Source organism: Staurois parvus, unplaced genomic scaffold (genome assembly GCF_062004578.1).
Source record: "Staurois parvus isolate SC_StPar_1 unplaced genomic scaffold, SC_StPar_1.0 ptg000950l, whole genome shotgun sequence".
Lineage (NCBI taxonomy): Eukaryota > Metazoa > Chordata > Amphibia > Anura > Ranidae > Staurois > Staurois parvus.
The window spans coordinates 899,563-920,295 of NW_028318746.1; the positions used below are offsets into that span (position 1 = coordinate 899,563).

Below are 20,733 nucleotides of genomic sequence, written 5' to 3' on the forward strand. Positions count from 1 at the left end.
CTACGTTACCGACCTTTGGCTTGCTACTGACTACGATTCTGCCTCATCCTATCTACTACCATTGGTGACCGACCTTTGGCTTGTGACTGACTCCGCTTCCGTTTGATCTCTGAACTGTTTGATCCGCTTTTGGTTTCCAGCCTACTCATTCCCTGATTGGGTGATCCTGAGATCTGCGACCTGGCATTCACACGCAGCCAAATCCTTCTCCACCATTAGGAGCTCTGGGGAAGACCGGTGGATGATTAGACCCCGCACCTCAGGTGAGCCTGTGTCATTCCCAGGGTGGGCCGCTGGTGTACCAGTCCTGCTGGTTTCAGGTAAGCCTTACAACTGCTGTAGAAACTGGTCTCTGAACCTGACCTTATATCGTGACACTGGGTAATGTGTTAGGAACGTAAGGATGTCCCATCGTTTGATGGAAATGAAAATGATCAACCTACAGAGGACTGAATTCAAAGACACCCCGAAAATCAAAGTGAAAAAATGATGCAGCAGGCTAGTCCATTTTGCATAATTTATTGCAGCAACTCAAAATGGTGCTCAGTAGTTTGTATGGCTCCCACTTGCCTGTATGCATGCCTGACAACGTCTGTGCATGCTCCTAATGAGACGACGGATGGTGTCCTGGGGTACTTCCTCCCAGATCTGGACCAGGGCATCACTGAGCTCCTGGACAGTCTGGGGTGCAACCTGGCGGCGTTGGATGGACCGAAACATGATATCCCAGAGGTTTTCTACTGGATTTAGTTCAGGCAAGTGTGGGGGCCATTCAGTGGTATCTATTCCTTCATCCTCCAGGAACTGCCTGCATACTCTCGCCACATGATGCCGGGCATTGTCGTGCACCAGGAGGAACCCAGGACTCACTGCACCAGTGTAGGGTCTGACAATGGGTCCAAGGATTTCATCCCAATACCTAATGGCAGTCAGGGTGCCATTGTCTAGCCTGTAGAAGTCTGTGCATCCCTCCATGAATATGCCTCCCCAGACCATCACTGACCCACCACCAAAACGGTCATGTTGAACAATGTTACAGGCAGAATAATGTTCTCCATGGCTTCTCCAGACCCTTTCATGTCTGTCAAATGTGCTCAAGGTGAACCTGCTCTCATCTTTGAAAAGCAAAGGGCACCAGTGGCAGACCTGCCAATTCTGGTGTTTAATGGCAAATGCCAGTCAAGCTGTATGGTGCCGGACAGTGAGCATAGGGCCCACAAGAGGACATCGGGCCCTCAGGCCACCCTCCATGAAGTCTGTTTCTGATTGTTTGGTCAGAGACATTCACACCGGTGGCCTGCTGGAGGTTATTTTGTAGGGCTCTGGCAGTGCTCATCCTGTTCCTCCTTGCACAAATGAGCAGATACTGGTCCTCCCAATGGGTTTAAGGACCTTCTACGGCCCTGCCCAGCTCTCCTAGAGTAATTGCCTGTCTCCTGGTATCTCCTCCATGCTCTTGAGACTGTGCCAGGTATCACAGCAAACCTTCTGGCAATGGCACATATTGATGTGCCATCCTGGTCCAGGTATGGCCTCATGCTATCAGTAGTGACTCTGACCCTAGCCAAATGCAAAACCTGTGGAAAACGGACAGAAAAATGAGTAGGGAAAAAATATCAGTGGCCTCCACCTGTAAAACCATTCCTGTTTTGGGGGTTGTCTCATTGTTGCTCATCTAGTGCACCTGTTGTTGATTTCATTAACACCAAAGCAGCTGAAACTGAATAACAACCCCCACTGCTACTTAACTTATCAGATCAGTATCCCAGGAGTTTATTTAACTTGATGCTATACTTTGATTAAAAAGTGTTCCTTATATTTTTTTGAGCAGTGTAGTTGCCAGAGGGGGGCATGACCGGATGTAGACCAAGGCTTGGGGATTGAGCTCCAGCTATCCTGTCGTTTAATCCCACCGTGACCTCTCCTTTGTGGGTCCCTTCAGCCGGGATTAATGTCTGACTTACCTGTGGCAGTGGTGCAGCCCATAATGCCTTCCCGCCGGCACTTCGTGGCATCCATCTAGACCCACAGGTCTCCGACATCTTAGGCCACATGTTCCGATGCTATCTTGGCTGCCAAGCTCCATGCTATGTCAGCAGATGCAGACGAGGAGCTCGCTCCTGTGGCTCTGGACCCGGCCAGCGATACAGCTCTTATTCTCACAGTGATAGAGCAAAGCAAGACCTCTCTACTCACCCGCATTGACCAGCTGGCTGAGGAATACAATTTAATCCAGGCTGACACTGACAAGCTGAAGGTCCACCTCCATGAAATGGAATCCTGCATTTCCACCATGGAGGATCACACAGCCCAGCACGCTGACCTCCTGGATAATGCACGGTTCGTAGCCTTGTTGCCCACTCGGATGATGCTAAGAATCACCTGAGGCACAACAATGTGAGAGTACTAGGACTCCCAGAAGGAGCAGCGGGTGATTATCTTGCCGACTTTGCCGAGACCTTCAGGATCTCCTAGGCCTTGTGGAGGTCTCTCCAACCTATGTGGAGGAGCAGGTGCACAGACGCATCCCTGAAGCTCCGGCTTATCCTTTTCCTGATAAAATTCCTCAACTACCGTGTCAGGAACCGCATACTTACTGCAGATAGCAAACAGCCCTCACTGGCCTTTCAAATCACCACTGTACATCTCTTTTTCCTGATTTCTCCGCTGAGGTACAACGAAAGCGCAAGACCTTCATGGATGTTCGCAGACGCCTATGGGAGAAAAATATTGCCTACAGGATGCTATATCCCAGCAGTCTACGGGCGTCCCATAACAGTTTGGTAAAAAGCAATATAAGTAATTGGCACTGAGAGAAGACAATGGCACCGTGACACTGCAGCACAAGTATTAAATGAAAAAGGTTAAAAACCTGTAATAGAAGCATTTATAAAAAAGTCCATAGAGTACATGATTATGCACTAAAAGGTGGCAGCTCCCCATAGAGTGAAGCAGGCTCTGTGCAAATATAGGAAAACACAAGGGGGTGCCAGCCTAAGTGCAGTATGTATTACAAGTTTATTGAAAATATAGCCAAATAGCTACTCACAAGAAAAAAGGGTATACAGGCATTAGATGGTGTCTTTACACTGGCCCTTTTGAGGATACAATCTAATGCCTGTATACCCTTTTTTCTCGTGAGTAGCTATTTGGCTATATTTTAAATAAACTTGTAATACATCCTGCACTTAGGCTGGCGCCCCCTTGTGTTTTCCCGTAACGGTTTGGTGAAGTTCTATGATACGCCAGAGGACGCTGACACCTGGCTTCTCACCCTGCGGTAACAATGTTCCCCCCCTGGGACCCAAATGCTTCCCAGACGCACTCCTGGCTTTGTTATTCCATTGGCACTCTGTTCTTCTGGGAACATAGCTCAATCCTCCATTTTGTGCCTGTTGCACTACAGCAAAGGCTTCGGCCTTTTGTAGCACCTTCACCAAGATGGCCTCTCACATTGTTCGGGGCCCACATTCCATGGTTACTCACATATCCTAATGCTGACACCTCCTGACACAAGGACAGAGGGGATACCTTGAAGATTCCCCAAAGTCACCTGGATGCCCTCCCCCATCTGCCGCTTCTGAACTTGGAGTTACTGTGTAATGTTTTGGTTTTTTTTTTTTTTCATCCTTTTATTTCTTGACCACAAACCCCACATACTCTTGCAAGAGAACCATCTCATGGGTAGTAAGATTCTTGCACTTAGACGTTCCAGGGTCAGGCAGGCATATCTTGCCACTTATTTTAACTTTGCACGGGGGAAGGGGGGGTGGCAATCCCAATAAACAAGTCATTACCCTACTTGGTGGACCAGGTTGTTACCAACCCAGGGGGAAAGTATATTATTTTGCTACGCACCATTCAGGGGTCTTTTTTTGCCTTTGTTAATATCTATATACCCCCACCATCTAATGCCTTTATCCTTTATGAGGTATGTGGTAAACTGACTGCAATGCAAATAACTAAAGTTCTGTTGGCCAGGGACTTTAACAATATTCTGGATGGCTCACTTGATACCTCTAATCCCCATTGGGCTCCTGACCCAGATTTGTCCCTCTGGGTGAACACTGTAGAGTTGACTGAGCTCTGGTGTTTGAAGCACCCTGGTGATAAAACCTACTCCAATTTGTCAGCTACTCATCACTAGGGCACAAATCAATCTGACTTTTGGTGTACAGCGCTGCTTTTGCCAATGATATCCTCGGTTTACTATTTACCGGCAGGCCTATTGGATCATTCTCCACTGGAGATTGTCCTGACCCTGAGCGATCATAGACGGGCCAAGTGCTGGCACCTGGATCCCTGCTGGATCAAAGTTTCGAACACATGAATGGGGAGATTCTTTTGTATTGGGAATTGAATGCTGATACTGCTCTTCAGCTGATAGTAAGAGATACCTTTAAGGCCTCTACTTGTGGTGACTATTTCTCAGCGATTAAGGCAGCTAGAGTGGCTGGTGCATCCCAGACTACTCAGCTGGAAGACAAGGTCTCTGAAGCTGAGGTTTTGTTTGCTACTACGAATTCTCAATTCTCATATGAATAGCTCTCCCAGGCCAGTTGGGATTTGTCCATCCACTATACCATGATTACTAACTCCACTCCGCAGTCTGCTAGGGAGAGACTTTTTGCACATGGGTATAAAAATGGCAAGCTTTTGGAAAATTTGGTGGCAGATCCCAAATACTAGGTAGTCATTCCCTCAAATATCATGACCTCAGGCACTGTAACTTTGGACCCCTCTGCTATCTTGCAAGAATTCCATTCCTTCTTTGCCAAGTTGTATGCCAGAGTCCAAACCCCTCCGGTTGAGGAACTCCGTAATTAATTATACTCCTTACCTCCTCCTGTGTTGCCACCTGATGACATTGCCCATTTACAATTTGATATCTCCCAACTGGAAATTGAGGATGCCATTCACTCCTTTCCATGCCAAAAAACTGCTGGGCCAGATGGTTTGCTGGGTGAGTGGTGTAAAACCTATGCCCTGGATATAGTGTCCCACTTACATGAGGTCTACTGTTTCAAGGAAGATGCTGTCCCTTCAATGTGTCAGGCTTATATTGTTTTGACCCCAAAGCCAGGAAAGGACCCCATGCTTTACTCCTCCCATAGGCCTATCTGCTTGCTTAATTATAATTTGAAAATTCTCATAAAAATCCTAGCCACCAGATTGATGAAGTTCTGCCATCTATGGTTAATATTGATGAAACAGGATTCATATCAAGGCGATCTATGGATGTGAACCTCCGCTGGGTCCTGTCCCATTTGCAGCTTCCTTCTATTCATGCTGGCCAAGTAAGTCTTGGTTTCCCTCGTTATAGAGAAGGCTTTTGACTCTGTGGATTGGGTATATATATTGGACGTTTTAGAGATAATGGGTATTGGTCCAAATTTTTGGAAGTGGATATCCATACTATACATTTGCCCTTTGGTCCAAATTAAAATTAGTGGGGATCTATTTCCCTCCTGTTCCATGGAGAGGGGGACCCGACAGGGCTGCCCCTTCTCCCTGGCTCTTTTCGGTTTTATGATGGAGCCCATGGAAGTTGCCTTTCGCCACGCCTCAGGGGTTCAGGGCATTTATATTGGATCTATCGATGAAAAATTGGCGTTATACGCCGATGACCATCCGAATTCTACTTGTGGTGCAAATATGTATCCTAGGATTGGTGCATGCTCTGGTACATACCAGAGCGCTCAGAACCTTTTTAGGCTTGCTGTTCTATGCCAGGAAGGCAATTGTCCTTTACTGGAAGTCAGCTACTGCCCCTACCCTTACAGTCTGGAAAGCACTGGTTAATTCTGTAATCCCTTTGTACAAGGTAACCTACCATGCCAGGGAGTGCCCTCAAAAGTTTCAAATGTTATGGAACATCTGGGTCGAATCACACATGACAGCGGTGTAGCAGATGCTTTGTGTTCTGTCAATCTACTTGTCCACGCCTATTAAGTTGCCAGTACTGTTGCACTGCTCTTTCTCATGTATTCTTTCCCTTACCCTTCTCCTCCTGCTCTCTTTGCCCTCTCCCTTTATACCCACCTACCCCCCTTCTTTCCCTTTTCTCCTGCAAACCTCTATCTCCTGGGTACAATTTATCACACCAAGTGGTTGTGGACATCTTGGGGACATGAATGTACTCCTACTTTGTTATCCCTAAGTATGTACTAGTACAATGAGCGTGGTTACGCCTTGGCGTAGTTTGTTACCTCTCTTGTTTTGCACTATATCACCATCGTTTATTGTTTAGTATGTCAGCCAGGGAATGCCCAGGAGGCTCTGTTTTTGTATTTATACCCTTTAATACAACCAATAAACAGATGTTTGAAAAAAAAAAAAAAAAAAAGGAAATAGTCGCCAGAAACAAGTCGCCCCACAAGCTTCATTAACCAACAGAATATGGCCGAGTATGATATCAAAACTGGACAATAAATTGACCGCTTTAATACAGAAATATTGAATTGAAGCAAGGAAAAATTAAGCCAATTTTGGTAAACAAGATAAAATGTTTCCACCATGTTAATTTGGGGCAGGTTCAATTCAGTCTGCTTGTGGCCAAACAAAAGCACCATTTTATGTGGTAAAAAATGTAATCAGAAGTTCAATTATATTTTATTGCCGCAAGTATGACCAGCTTTTACAGTCATTCACATGTGAAAAAGAGTTAAAAGGGATGCAAAAAGACTAGGGACTATGGCCACACTTCTTTACAATGTTGTAGTTGTGATCGCTAGGGACAGACATAACATGGCTTAAACTGTCCATACATGGATCAAAATTTGACCAGTCCCTGCTGAACCGACTGAATTTCGATCCATCATTAATAGGAAAATGTTAATTCGATCAGCAGCTGCAGTGCTGTCAGTGTACTCTGACAGCATAGGGCTCCCTTAGCACAGTTGGGATGTTTCCTTCATCCACCACCTTGTGAATCATCCATGGCCAGCCTAACACTGACACTAATCTTAACCAGGGTATCTGTAGAAATCTAAACAACTCTTTGTAGACCAGAATGTTTTCTTAAAGGAGTTAAACTTCGCAAGTTTAGTCATTCCGGCACATCTGCAGTGTGGCAGGAAGGCATGCTAAACTGCCAATTGTGCTGTGCTGTGAGTAGGCAGGTAAGTGTGTCTTATAGCAGAAGAGACATAGATCTGCCTGCTCGCAGTTTTTAATATTTAGGTATAGCTTTGTTTTAAAGGCACACACCGTCACTTTAACTATTCAGGTGTCTCTGGAAAGGACATCTTCAGACCCCCTTACATGCACTTTTTTTGCTTTTCTGCAGCTGATGCAGTGATCAGCTGTGTTGGCGACCTTAGGCATCAGTGATGTGACAGTGCTTGAGTCCAGCCATTACCTGCAAGGCCCTGGCACCATCACAAGGGAGCAGGTCACATTCTCCTCCATATGCAGAAGAGCCAAGCATACCTGTTGGCTGAAGAGGAGCAAGCAGCTGCAAGGGAGCAGGTTAGGTGAGTTTATGGCGATCAGAGGCAAGTCCTTTCCAGAGACACGGTCACCTTACTCTGCTCTATAGGGTCTGTTTGAAAAAGAGTTGCTTTGTGTGAAAGGTGGCTGAGGCATATGTTGTATCAAGTTAAAAAGTTTCATCTGATGATTCCATTTGGTGAGTCAGGGAGACTAATTATTTTTCTATCTTCCTTTGTTGGTAAGAGTTTGGCACAGCGGCTTACATGGCCTGCTGTGAAGTTTCTCCAGTAATCTCCTACCCTGGCTGCTCATACTTCCTTATCCTCATCATAGATGCCTGCAGCCTACTGGTCCCACTGAATTCATTGGGGTACCTTTCAATACATACTATACACTGCTACAGCAACATTGTTAGTTGCTTACTGTTGGATACCAAATGGAGATCACTCTATCTTCTTTTAATAATGATCTTGATTTGTTTTCTCTTTTGCACAGCTTCCCCGTAAAGCACCAGTTGAACGTCCAGCTCGGGCTGCAGAGCGAGAGGCCCTGGCCATGCAACAGAAAAACAAATCCTACACCCTTCTGGAGGATAGCGATGAGGACGATGCAAAGGAAGAGAGCAGATATGACAAGAAAAAAAAGAAAAATCTGAGGAAGAGGAGAAAAGAAGAGTCGTCTGACAGTGAGAGTGACCATGCACAGTGAGTACAGCTGGTCTGTGACTTGTGTAACGGTTATGTAATATTCAGTATACACTGTAGAATAGCAAAAAATCTGTTCCCCACCATCATGCCATACTTGAAAATAGAGTAATGTGGCAAGTATGCCATGCTGGTTTTGCTCAAATAAGACATTAATGATGTCTTGTCTTGCAATTTAAATAGATGTAAACTCTAAGTGGGTGAGATAATTAGTTTGCTAAACTACTAGTTAAGTGCAATTTTTTTTTTCTTAATTAAATACCTGTTTTCATCTTTTTTGTGTTAAAGTGGTTGTAAACTTCAGACATGAAATATGAACAAAGCCTATCCTTCTATAGTGTTTATTTGTCTCAGTCCAGAGCTCTAAGTGTCATACCTGTCTGCTGACTATTCCTCTGATATCAACATAAGTCACTTCCGACAAGTTTTTCTGACACAAAGAGGTAAAAAAGTAATAGGGGAGGGAATTCCATCACACAGCCTGTGATTGACAGCTTTGGCTCAGTTCCTGTGTGCTGTGTGACACAGGGTGTTTCCCTTCCCTCCATTCCTTTCTCAGCTCTCCTTATTGAGATCTACAGGGTGTAACTTCAGCTCTGTGCCCCCCTGAAGGTCAGAAATGCTGTGTAAATTCTGAACTTTGAATGGATGTAGAGAAGAGGGCTGAAGATACTCAGGTACAACTTATGTAGGAGGATTTGTTTAATCTGTCTATCACCTGATGTCAGTCACTTCACTGGCTATACAGTGGGTATAGAAAAGAATCATCCCCTTTGAAATCACATTTTATTGCTTTGCTGCCTGAAATGAAGACAGACACAGTTTTTGTTTTATCCAGCTGTATTTGCTCAGTGCAACTGATAACATCCAAGTGAAAGAGATAACGCCAACATGTCAGAAAAAATAAAAGAAAATCAAACACAGAATCTTTGAGTTAGAAAAAGAATCACCCCCTCCTAAAAATGGCTTGTAAACTCAATCAGGTGTAGGTAATCACCTTGTCAATGGCACACAAATCCATTTGAATTTCAGCTATGATCAGCTGCGGTCAGTTTGATTAGCTCGGTATGAAAAGAGCTTTCCTGGAGCATTTCAGTCCATGTTAGCGCAACTGAAGCAAACAATCAACTATGGGTGGCAAGGAACTGTCAAAATATCTTCGGGATAAAGTTGTGGACAGGCACAGGTCAGGAAACTGATACCAAAAAAGGTCAAAGGCTTTATTAATGCCTAGAAGCACAGTGAAGTCTATTATTAAGAAGTGGAAGGTGTTTGGATCAACACAGACCCTCTCTGGATCAGGCCATCTCTCCAAACTGGATGAAAGAGCCAGGAGGATACTGGTCAGAGAGGCTACCAAGAGGCCTACAGCAACTCTTAAGCAGTTGCAGGAATTTATGACAAGGCGTGGTCATCGAGTGCATGTGACAACAATATCACAAATTCTCCGCAAGCAATTCTTGCAAGAAACAAGCCGATCCTCAGTTATGACTGAGCTTTGTCAAAATGCACCTTGAAGATTCTGATGCCAGATGGAAAAAGGTGTTGTTAGATGAGACCAAAGTTCAATTATTTGGCCTCAACACTAAATGATATTTCTGGCAGAAATCCAGTACAGCTCACCATCCAAGTAACACCATTCCTACAGTAAAGCATGGAGGTGGTAATTACCTGTTATGGGGGGTTTTTCTCTGCAGCAGAGACTGGAGCACTTGTCAGGATAGAAGGAAAAATGGATGGGGAAAAATACTCAAATTCTTGTGGAAAATCTTCTGCCCTGTGTCAGAAAGTTGTCAATGGGAAAAAAGTTTACCCTCCAACATGACAATGACCCAAAGCACACAGCAGAAATGAGCACACAGTGGCTGAAGGAGAAAAAAGGTGAATGTCCGTGCATGGCCTAGTCAGAGCCCAGACTTAGGCCTCATTTTAAACCAGTGTAATGACTTGATGATTGCAATCCACAAATGGTCACCATAAAATTTAACTGAACTTGAGTAGTTCTGCAAAGAAGAGCGGGCAAATATTGCAAAGTCTAGATGTGCAAAGTTAGTAGAGAGATATCCCAACAGACTAAAGGCTGGAATTAAAGCAGAAGCTGGTTCAACAAAATACTGACATAAGGAGGTGATACTTTTTCCAACTAGGTCATTCTATTTTTGAATTTTTAAAAATTTTTTCTGACATATCTTTTACGTGGATGTTATAAGTTGCACTGAGTAAATACAGTTGGATAAAACAAAAACTGTGTCTGTCTTCATTTGAGGCTGAAAAGCAACAAAATGTGATTATTTTAAAGGGGGGTGATTCTTTTCTATACCCACTGCATGCAAGGGTTTACAACCACTCTAAGTGTCTGTTCACATATATGCAGGTTGGATGCAGTTTGAACCGCATCCAATCCGCATGACGTGAAAAAACATTACTTCTTATGGTGCCTGTTCACTTATGTCCGGTGCACTGGCTGTGCGGATTCAGTGTGGTTTTAGCCTGGGTGCACACTTGTGCTGTGCAGCATACCGCATGTTATTCGCACAGGAACCGCACCGCAATCCTGTGCAAATCACATGCGAATTCTGTGCTGTGCAATTTGAGCCATACATTTTTGTATGGCTCAAATCGCACCACATTTGCACCAAAAAGGTGCAGAACCCTTTTTGTTTTTGGTCTGCACTAGAATCAAATCGCATGGGAGTTCACACCCATGCAATCCGTTTCTGCACATCGCACAGCGTTTTGCAAACTGATTTTGGGGTGTCGTTAACTTAAAATACACACCCACAATGGTTTGTGTGAACGGGGTGCAATTATGATGTGGTGCGGAAATTGCACAGAAACCAGTGCAAATTTCGTGCCTCATCAGTGTGAAGGCAGGCTTAAAAAGAGTCCTTTCCGATTTTTGAGCAGTGTGATCCGGTTTAGTTTTGGATTACAGGCTATTGACTTCTATGGGTGAACAAGATAAGATCCTGAGCTAATCCTGGCCTGAACCTGACGTAAACCTGATGTGAACATGTGTACTACTGTATCAATAAGCTGTGAAACATGAGCTTTAATCCGCACCACATATGTGTGAATCACCTCTGCCTGTTCACATATAAGTGGATTGGATGCGGTTTGAACTGCATCCAATCTACATGACATGTGAAATAACATTGCTTCCTATGGTGCCTGTTCACATATGGCCAGTGCAGATTCAGTGCGGTTATAAAAAGAATCATGCCCGATTTCTGAGCAGTGGCTTCAGGTTCAGGTGCGGATTACAGGCTATTGACTTCTATGAGAATCGTTCCAAAATCGCATGTGTGAGAACAGGATAAGATCCTGAGCTAATCCTGTCTTGAACCTGATGTAAACCTGACGTGAACCTGTGAACAGCTACTGTGTGAATTGAAACTTGAGCTTCAATCTCTTAGAGCTAATTCACACACGTCCGCAACTTAATGCAGTTACGCATGTAGACGTGGTGAAGATGACTTGCTGAAGTTCAAACCAAGCATCAGAATGGAGAAGAAAGGAGATTTAAGTCACTTTGAACGTGGCATGGTTGTTAGTGCCAGGCAGGCTGGCCTGAGTATTTCAAAATCTGCTGATCTGCTAGGATTTTCACATACAACCATCTCTAGGGTTAGAGAGAATGGTCTGAAAAAGAGAAAATATCCAGTGAGCGGCAGTTGTGTTGATGTCAAAGGTCAGAGGAGAATGGGCAGACTAGTTCGTGATGATAGAAAGGCAACAGTAACTGAAATAACCACGCTTTACAACCAAGGTATGCAGCATACCATCTCTGAACACACAGCACGTTGAACCTTGAAGCAGATGGGCTACATCATTAGCAGACCCCACCAGGTGCCACTCCTGTCAGCTAAGAACAGGAAACGGAAGCTCCGATTTGCACAGGCTCACCAAAAATGGACAATAGAAGATTGGAAAAATGTTGCCTGGTCTGATGAGTGTCTATTTCAGCTGCAGCATTCAGATGTTAGGGTCAGAATTTGGCAAAAACAACATGAAAGCATGGATCCATCCTGCTTTGTATCAATGGTTCAGGCTGGTGGTGGTGGTGTAATGGTGTGGGGGATATTTTCTTGGCACACTTTGGGACCCTTAGTGCCAATTGAGCATTGTTTAAACACCACAGCCTACCTGAGTATTGTTGCTGACCATGTCCATCTCTTTATGACCACAGTGTACCCATCTTCTGATGGCTACTTCCAGCAGGATAATGCACCATGTCACAAAGCTCAAATCATCTCAAACTGGTTTCTTGAACATGAAAATGAGATCACTGTTCTCCAGTGGCCTCCACAGTCAACAGATCCCACTCCAATAAAGCACCCTTGGGATGTGGTGAAACGGGAGATTCGCATCATGGATGTGCAGCTGACAAATCTGCAGAAACTCCATGATGCTATCATGTTACTATGGACCAAAATCTCTGCTGTTAAATCAATGCCATAAAGAATGAAGGCAGTTCTGAAGGCAAAATGGGATTCAACCCGGTACTAGCAAGGTGTACCTAATCAAGTAACCAGTGAGTGTATACACCTATGCATAGATAATGTTAAAATGCCATTGTGATGGTACAGCAAACGTCTTCACGGTTTTACTTTGGTTTTAATTTCTTATTGCTCACCTGATAGCTGTGAAAACCAGGAAACTGTGATATGCAGATTCTCACTACTCTTTTGATCAAAATCTAAACTCCCCTTTTCTTGTGACCTTTTAGCTAGGTGAAATTTGCATGGTAGAGAACCAATAATTGTGGGGGTTCCAGGGTGATCAGTAGAATGGTGACTTGGAGGAGACAGCTGGTGGTGACTACTATAGGTCAGTGGTGAACTATCCATTTTGGTCTTTTTACAGGCAAACTTTAGGGCCAACGCATATTTGATAAGCATTAACCCCCACCTAAATTGAAGGCTATAGCTTTAGCATTTGCAATAGGTGGTGTTTACTTGGATTAGTCTGAGTTTCCCTAACTGCACGGATGAGGCCGATGTTATTATGAATACTGACTATTCTTGTTTCAACACTATAAGTATGCTTGTACACCAAAGGTTTAGTCTCTAGAAGTCAAGGTTTACATAATCTGGGTACATTAAAGCCACCAGTGCAGTGTCTAGGTCCAAAGCCTGACACAGCCATCTGGCCCTGAGAGTTTCTAGATTCTAGTCATACCTGTCAGCTCATCTGCTGAAGAATGTTATACTGTGTAGAATAGGTTCTGTTCTTCGTACTGACTGGTCTTTCTCTCAATGACTTCCAGAAAAGAAAAAGCTCCATCGCCTCATATAATCTCAGATGAAGAAGACCAAGAAGAGATAGAACGGTTAAAAGATCTGGAGGAAAGGGATGCTTTTGCAGAAAGAGTAAAGCAGAGAGATAAGGAGAAAACCAGGAATATTGTGGAGAGGTCAGATAAGAAGGTAAGGTGGTCTGGTACGTAACGTTGGCTATAGGGAGAAGGCACTGTGGGAAAATAGTCTATTTGCCGAAAATGCCCGCACCAGTTCATTTTTTTTTTTTTTTACGGATAGTGCTTTCATTTCTTCATTATATTTTTAAAACTCTAATTTGTGTTCTGTACAATTACACTGTAGGCATATGAAGAAGCACAGAAGAGACTGAAGATGGCAGAAGAAGATCGTAAAAAAATGGTAAACTTAATTTCAATTTGATATTCCAGTGTTTAACTTTTTGCCTGGGGTAGTAGTAAATCTGTCTGTCTGCACGGCTTCTCTGCTTCCGACAGCTGCATCCTGGCATTTAACTGCTAGTGCAAGTCTCTTAGTAGTTACATGTCCAGCTCCTACTGGACTGCAGGTCCCAGTGCTGTACAGTGCTTGAGTGCAGTGCTCGGTAAACAGATCCTAGGGTGGCAACATGTGTCCGCGGCTTGCTGAGAGGCTTATCCAGCTGCTGGTCCAGGCATCTAGGTGAACCCTGATTGTAAAGTCAGGATCTTTCCTGAGCCTAGACCGGTGTGAGTGGCATCAGCCAACAGCAGGCTTAAGCCCACGGTTGGCTGAAAATGGATCACAGGAGTGCAGAAAGAACTCCTGTGGCCTAGAGAAGTATAGCCAAAATAACTTTAGCCATACTTCTTTAAGTATTTGGAGTCAACTGACACATAAATCTTAAAGTAGAACTATAGGCAAACATTTTATTTATTTTCAATTTTTGGAGAACAAGGGATTTTTATAACCACTGTCAGAGTTTTTGCCATCTGTGTCCCATCACATAGATTTACCTTCACTTCCTGTTACAAAGCCAAAAAGAAAGTGAGAGGAAATCCCTGCAAGTTAAAGGAATCCATTGGGGCCCCCCAGGTCACCAGAACTAGTGTCCCCTTTGGAAAATTTTCCCTCTATTACATTTCTGGGGACAACCCATAATTTGAGATTTTCTTTTAGTTTCATTCTCCTTAATGATGGTAAATGGGCAAATAGAGAGGGTAAATCTCCCCAACAGTTGCACAGATGGCAATAAAAACTTGACAGGGGTTCTAATTCATCTCCACTGTATCCAAAATAAAGAAAAAAGTTTTGCTTTTAGTTATACTTTAATATTTCAGGGAAGATTTATCTAAGTCCTTTTTGCTGGTCTGTATTGCCTTGCCGGCTAGTTAGAATTAGTAAATGAGCCATTATATATAACTGTATCTGTTGTCTGGACCATTCATTTTCTGGTCACTTGTTGATCTTTAGCTGTTGCAGTTTTCTTTTCAATTAAATGCCTGTACTGACTCAAAAACTGTTTAAATGTCAATACTCTTACATGGGCATTTTTGGGAGTTTTATCCATAAGATTGAGGCCTTCATTGACTATTGTGACTAATGCTTATTCTTTGCAGTGTTTGCACTAAGGCTTACATGTCACGCGTTTACATGTCTATGTTGCTACAGGTACCGGAGCTAAGGAAGAAGTCTCGTCGGGACTACTTGGTGAAAAGAGAAAAGGACAAGCTGGAGGACCTGGAGGCAGAGATAGTAGATGAAGAATATTTGTTTGCTGGGCCTGAACTGACAGAGCATGAGATACAAAATTTGGAGTATAAGCGCAAAGTGAGGGATCTAGCGAAGGAATACAAACAAGCCGGAGAGAAGGAGCACAGGGAAAAACATGACCGTTACGTTATGCCTGAGGAGACGAGGAGTAAGGTACATCACAGATTTAAACCAGAACTCATAAACTAAGACCCTTGCTCTGTCTGTTATGAAAACAGGGAGGGGCACATTTGATTTTAAGTGAACAGATCAGAGACAAATTGGCTTATGATTGGTTTGGCTGACTCTAATCTGCATACCTGATGTCACAGGTGCCTGACCCTTGCCAAAGTTGACTGAGCATTGGAAGAAAAAGACATTGTTTCAGACAAATCGTTCCTTAGTACTTGTGAGCGTTTGAGTAATACCTAAGGTAGAGCTTTATAGTGTGAAATTTTATCAAAGAACATTTTAACAAGGAAATGTCCACTAAAAGTGGTCTGTGTTCAAAACTCAACTGTAGTTTTCCTTTTTAAATAAAAGTGGCAACCAGTGTAGTCCTTTGGTTTGCTTTATATGGGTTTTGCACCTCCATACAGGTCTACAGCATAGGTATGCAAAATACACTTAAAGCGGGTCATTGGTAGATTAAATACACCTAATGAATTTTGAATGATCTCACAATCAACACAAACCCAAAGCTCATCAACACAGGCCCTTATTCTGCAACCTAAATGTAACTGTTGTTGAAGCGTTAAGATCCCTAAAGAGAGCATAGCCTACTTACTCAGTACCTTATTTTATCTAGGTATAGTTGTAGTGCAACAGTTCACTCCAGAACATTTGTCAGTAATCTGATGGTTCTGCAGTGTGCCCGCTTGTGATGCTGGAACACTCACTGCGGGCTTTTTACTTTTACATACTGTAGTACAGTTTTGGATTTTTGTAAATTTGAATGTCGTTTGTGATGCAGAAAATGGAGAGATAAGAAGTTACACAGTCCAAGCTTCCAAAAGTTTACTTTTAATACCCTCTGACCCTATTTGGGGTTCACAGTTTGCATTTATCCCTTTTTGGCCCTTTGCCATGATCTCATCTAACCCACCAGCTCTCTCCACAGGTACGTGCCTACCTAGATCTGATGAACACAGCCTCCAGTGCTTGTTTACATCCAGCACCACAAGTCTTGCTGTCCTGTCTGCATCTGTGCATTACAACCCCATAGACTTCTGTGGGGCTGCATCTTGAGGCTGGGGACAAAGTGAGACAGTGGGAGATGTAAACAAACACTAGAGGCTGCAGCATTTGGTTGGTAAGTTATGCATCTGTTGGAGGAGAAAGGGTTAGGTCCTGCCAGGGTAAAGGGTCAAAGGGATCAGTACAGTTTTTTCAGTTACACTGGGCCCTGAATATGTGTTTTATCATTTTACCAGGTGTTAAGGGTAATTTTGCTACATGCTATATTCCGGTTTACTAATTGCAGTACTTTTAATGGTTGTATTTCATACTGTACAGAAAATTCCAGACCGTTATGAGGAGCCGGTGACAGAAGAGCGTTTTGCCCCTCGTGAAGAACAGAGGAGATGGGAGGAGGAGCACATTGGAGCAGCAGCCCTGACATTTGGTGCAAAGGATGCTCGTGTACGGGGACAAAAGCAGTACGACTATGTTATGGAGGAGGATGAAGTTATACAGTTTGTCAGTGCCACACAAATGAAAGGAACTGTGGAGAAGGTGAGAGGTCCCACTGTCACTAGTTTGTCTTTGTTTTACACCCCAAAGAGCACTGATTCATGCCATTGGTTAGAGATGCACTTCAGTCAAATATAAACATTTCACATTTAAAGCTACACATTTTCTGTCTATCTCTGTGACACCTGTACTGGAATTGAGCAGTGCAGTTGTCACCTGTAAAGGAAGGCACCAATGGCAATAAAAACATTGTCAATTTCAAACCTTTCCTCATTTTATCAATGATTTTTTTTCTCTGTCTCCTATTGAAGAACATTCCCATCACTTTCCTGTCCTTGCAGAAAGTGAGGGGAAATCTTCCTAATGGGGTCAGAGAGCGCAATGAAAAACCGCTATGAACACCAAACAAGTGGCGTGAAGAGGCTGTGTTCTGTTCTAAAATCCTATGGAGATGGTACCATGTATGTGCACATTGGTCTCTAGGCTTTGAGGTTCTACCCTCTAGTAAGCCTTTGTGATTTTAATGTGGTGGAGGTGTCTGTTTTGATAGTTACAGAAGCTTCACTTATGCTGTGGAACATCCATTGCTGGTAAATGGAGCAACAAAGATCTACAAATGGAATTTTCATTTATTAAACAGTGATGGAAGATTTTATCAGGAGTATTGTATCCTAGAAGTTTCACTACTAGCGCTTCAGTGTTTGCACACTATAAAAAAAAAAAAATAATAATCTGGCAGAGGCTCTTCTTCCTGGGCAGCAAGGTGAATTTAATTTTTGCTGCGCTTTGTGTGAGAGCAGAGGTCTGTCTGTAATGGGCTGACACGCTCCCAGCGGAGTCACAATTTACTGCTTTCAAATTTATAATGCTCAAAGAACAGTACTTGTGTGCAGGGAGTGTCAAACAGCGTGATACAGACTACTGCTTTCACACAGATATTGGCAGTCTTTATCTATAGCATGCTGCCAGGAAAGGAAGTTGTGGTGCTATTAAAGTAAGACACTTGAAAACTAAAACTTTTTATACACTAACCTCACTTTCAAAAATTCAGTATATACACCGCCATTTGTAGACGCTATCACTTTCAAGTACACCAATTAATTTACACGAATTGGGATTTTGTTTGGCAAAGACATGTAGCAGAATACATTTTGGCCTAAATTTATGTTGAAATTTGATTTTTTACATTTTTTTTTACTGGATATGTTTTATAGGAAAAAGTTAAAAAAAAATTGTTTTTTTTTTTTTTTTTTTACAAAATTGTCCGTCTTTTTTTGTTTTTAGCGCAAACATTAAAAACTGCACAGGTGATCAAATACCACCAAAAGAAAGCTCCATTTGTGGGGAAAAAAGGAAGTAAACGTAATTTGGGTGCAGCGTTGCATGACCATGTAATTGTCAGTTAAATTAACGCAGCTCCATATCGCAAAAAATTGCCTGGTCAGGAAGGGGGATAAATCCTGTGAAGGGCAAGTGGTTAAAAGTTTTTCCATAAATAAAACTAGCTTTGCTGCAATATTCAGCTTTGACCCAGAGATTTACCCCCTCAGTTCTTTTTTCTGATGCTAGATGACCTCAGTCTGATGGTCAGTGTCATTCAACCTACGTCTTCTATGCCCAGGTTATCCTGGACCTACCTCCAGTGAATGGACAGTGAAAGAAGCTGAACAGTGATTAGCTCACCTCTGCTTTCTCTTCAGTATGCTTCTTGTTAGTACATGAACAAATTGGCTCCTTGTTCTGTTTTTTCCTGTCACACACCAGCCCTGCTGTCCAGGGACTGCAAGAGGCTGATATCAGGTCAAATTCAGGTCCTTGCATGGCTTGCATTTAACAAATACATTCAATTAATTATTAATGGCTATAGAGCTGCAATAATTTGTGTTTCTTGACTTTCGTATACTTGCTCTGAGTTGGTGCCTCAAAGTACTGAAGCTATAAGGTCAGTATAACAGCTAGGCAACTATTATTTTCAGATCAGCAGTGACAACTTTCATGGTATTTTTGTGAAAGGCTTACTTTAAATTGACTGGGTGACATAATGGGGTTTATTTACTAAAGGTGGAGAAAGCAAAATCATGTGCACTTCTGCACAGAAACCAATCGGCCTCCAGGATTTATTGCCATAGTTTAATTGAACGAGCTTAGGTTAGAAGCTGATTGGCTACCATGCACAGGTAAGCCAGATTCTGAGTGCTCCAATTTTAGCAAATCTCCCCCACTGTACCTGCTAAATGGTTGTCAAACAACCTGGCTGTGTGATTGTTTGCCTGGCCAGATAAAACGCATTTGCTCCCATTTTTGTTTTCTAGATGATCTTGATTATGTCCCAAGTTTTTATCGTTTCCCTCATTTAAAATGTGTACTCTGAATACAAAATAGTTTCTAGTAGAGAGCACAGAAAAGCTGAGTCTTATTTCAACTAAACACCAGCGTGAGAACTTTGTAACTAAAATTCAGAGGTGGGCAAGTACATATAAGCATTGGCTCCTGAAGTGCATTGGTTGTTTGTGTTGGATGTCTGCATGTCAGACCTTTGCTTGGTGCTTTTAGAAGCTAGGAGGATTTGGATGGCTGCAGTACCAATTCAAACAAAACCATGTATCAGTAGGAAAGGGTATAATGTTAGGTTAAAAATACACTCACCGGCCACCTTGTTAGGTACACCTTGCTACAAGGCAGAATGGATCCATGCTTTCATGTAGTTTACACCAAATTCTGACCTTATCATCTGAATGTCCCTGCAACAATTCTGCCCAGTCTTCTCTGACATCAACAAGGCAATTTTGTCCACACCACTGCCGCTCACTGGATATTTTCTTTTTTTCAGACCATTCTCTGTAAACCCTAGAGATGGTTATGCGTGAAAATCCCAGTAGATCAGCACTTTCTGAAGTACTCAGACCAGCCCGTCTGGCACTGACAACCATGCCACTTTCAAAGTCACTTAAATCCCCTTTCTTCCCCATTCTGATGCTTCGTTTGAACTTCAGCAAGTCATCTTCACCACCTCTAGATTCCTAAATGCATTGAGTTGCTGCCATGTGATTGGCTGATTAGGAATTTGTGTTACCAAGCAATTGAACAGGAGTACCTAATAAAGTTGCTAGTGAGTGAATTTGAGGCCTCATTTTATTAAAATGAAACCATAGAACTTTCAGAATTTTCTATATTACTTTACTTTTATCCAGACCTTGAGCTAGCCAAATCAATAATGTATTTGTGATTTTTAACCTGATTTTGTGTAATAAAATCTATATTTTGGAATAAATTATTGTATGTGTCTATAGGGAACTGAAAAAGTCCAGTTATGTTTTTCTTCAATTAGATCTCTTTACTTTAAAATGTCATTGCATAACATTTACTAGTCCCGACACAAACTGTTGTGCTTTTATAATCTTAGGCTTCGTGTCCATCTTAGGACAAATTTGAAGAGTTGTTTGAAATATTAGGTTAAGCCATATTTTTTTTTTTCTTCCTAACTTGTCAGGAAGATGAAAACGAAAAAGTACTCTCTGAGCTGGAAAAAAAGAAATTGTCCATTCAAGAGGTGCGCCGCAGCCTTCCTGTCTTTCCGTACCGAGAAGATCTCCTCAAAGCCATCTCTGAGCATCAAATGCTCATTATTGAAGGAGAGACTGGATCCGGCAAGACAACCCAGATCCCACAGTATCTGCATGAAGAAGTGGGTGTCCATGCTTCAAAGTCTGTTCTTATTATATACTATTTTTGTGCAGAATGAATTGTGAGTCTGTACTAATTGATCTATAACCGGTTATATAAAGGCTTAGTTCAGATGTGAGGCCCCCCCCCCCCTTCAAGCTGCAAAAGCAAGACCAGATGTGATGTACACATTTTGTTGGCAAAAACATCCCCCCATCACATTCATCATCCAGTACTGCATCTAGCTGAAC

The 20,733-nt window shown here is 42.8% G+C and overlaps 1 protein-coding gene across 1 annotated transcript in view; it reads left to right on the forward strand.

The window, feature by feature from the left end:
• Window positions 1-20,733, forward strand: part of DHX16 (DEAH-box helicase 16) — an 81,700-nt gene that overhangs the window by 16,539 nt on the left and 44,428 nt on the right. Inside the window, exons 3-8 of the mRNA XM_089656947.1 lie at window positions 7,930-8,138; window positions 13,408-13,567; window positions 13,742-13,798; window positions 15,047-15,301; window positions 16,643-16,861; window positions 20,310-20,504. Coding sequence (XP_089513073.1) covers window positions 7,930-8,138; window positions 13,408-13,567; window positions 13,742-13,798; window positions 15,047-15,301; window positions 16,643-16,861; window positions 20,310-20,504 — 1,095 coding nt within the window. The remainder of the gene's footprint in view (window positions 1-7,929; window positions 8,139-13,407; window positions 13,568-13,741; window positions 13,799-15,046; window positions 15,302-16,642; window positions 16,862-20,309; window positions 20,505-20,733) is intronic.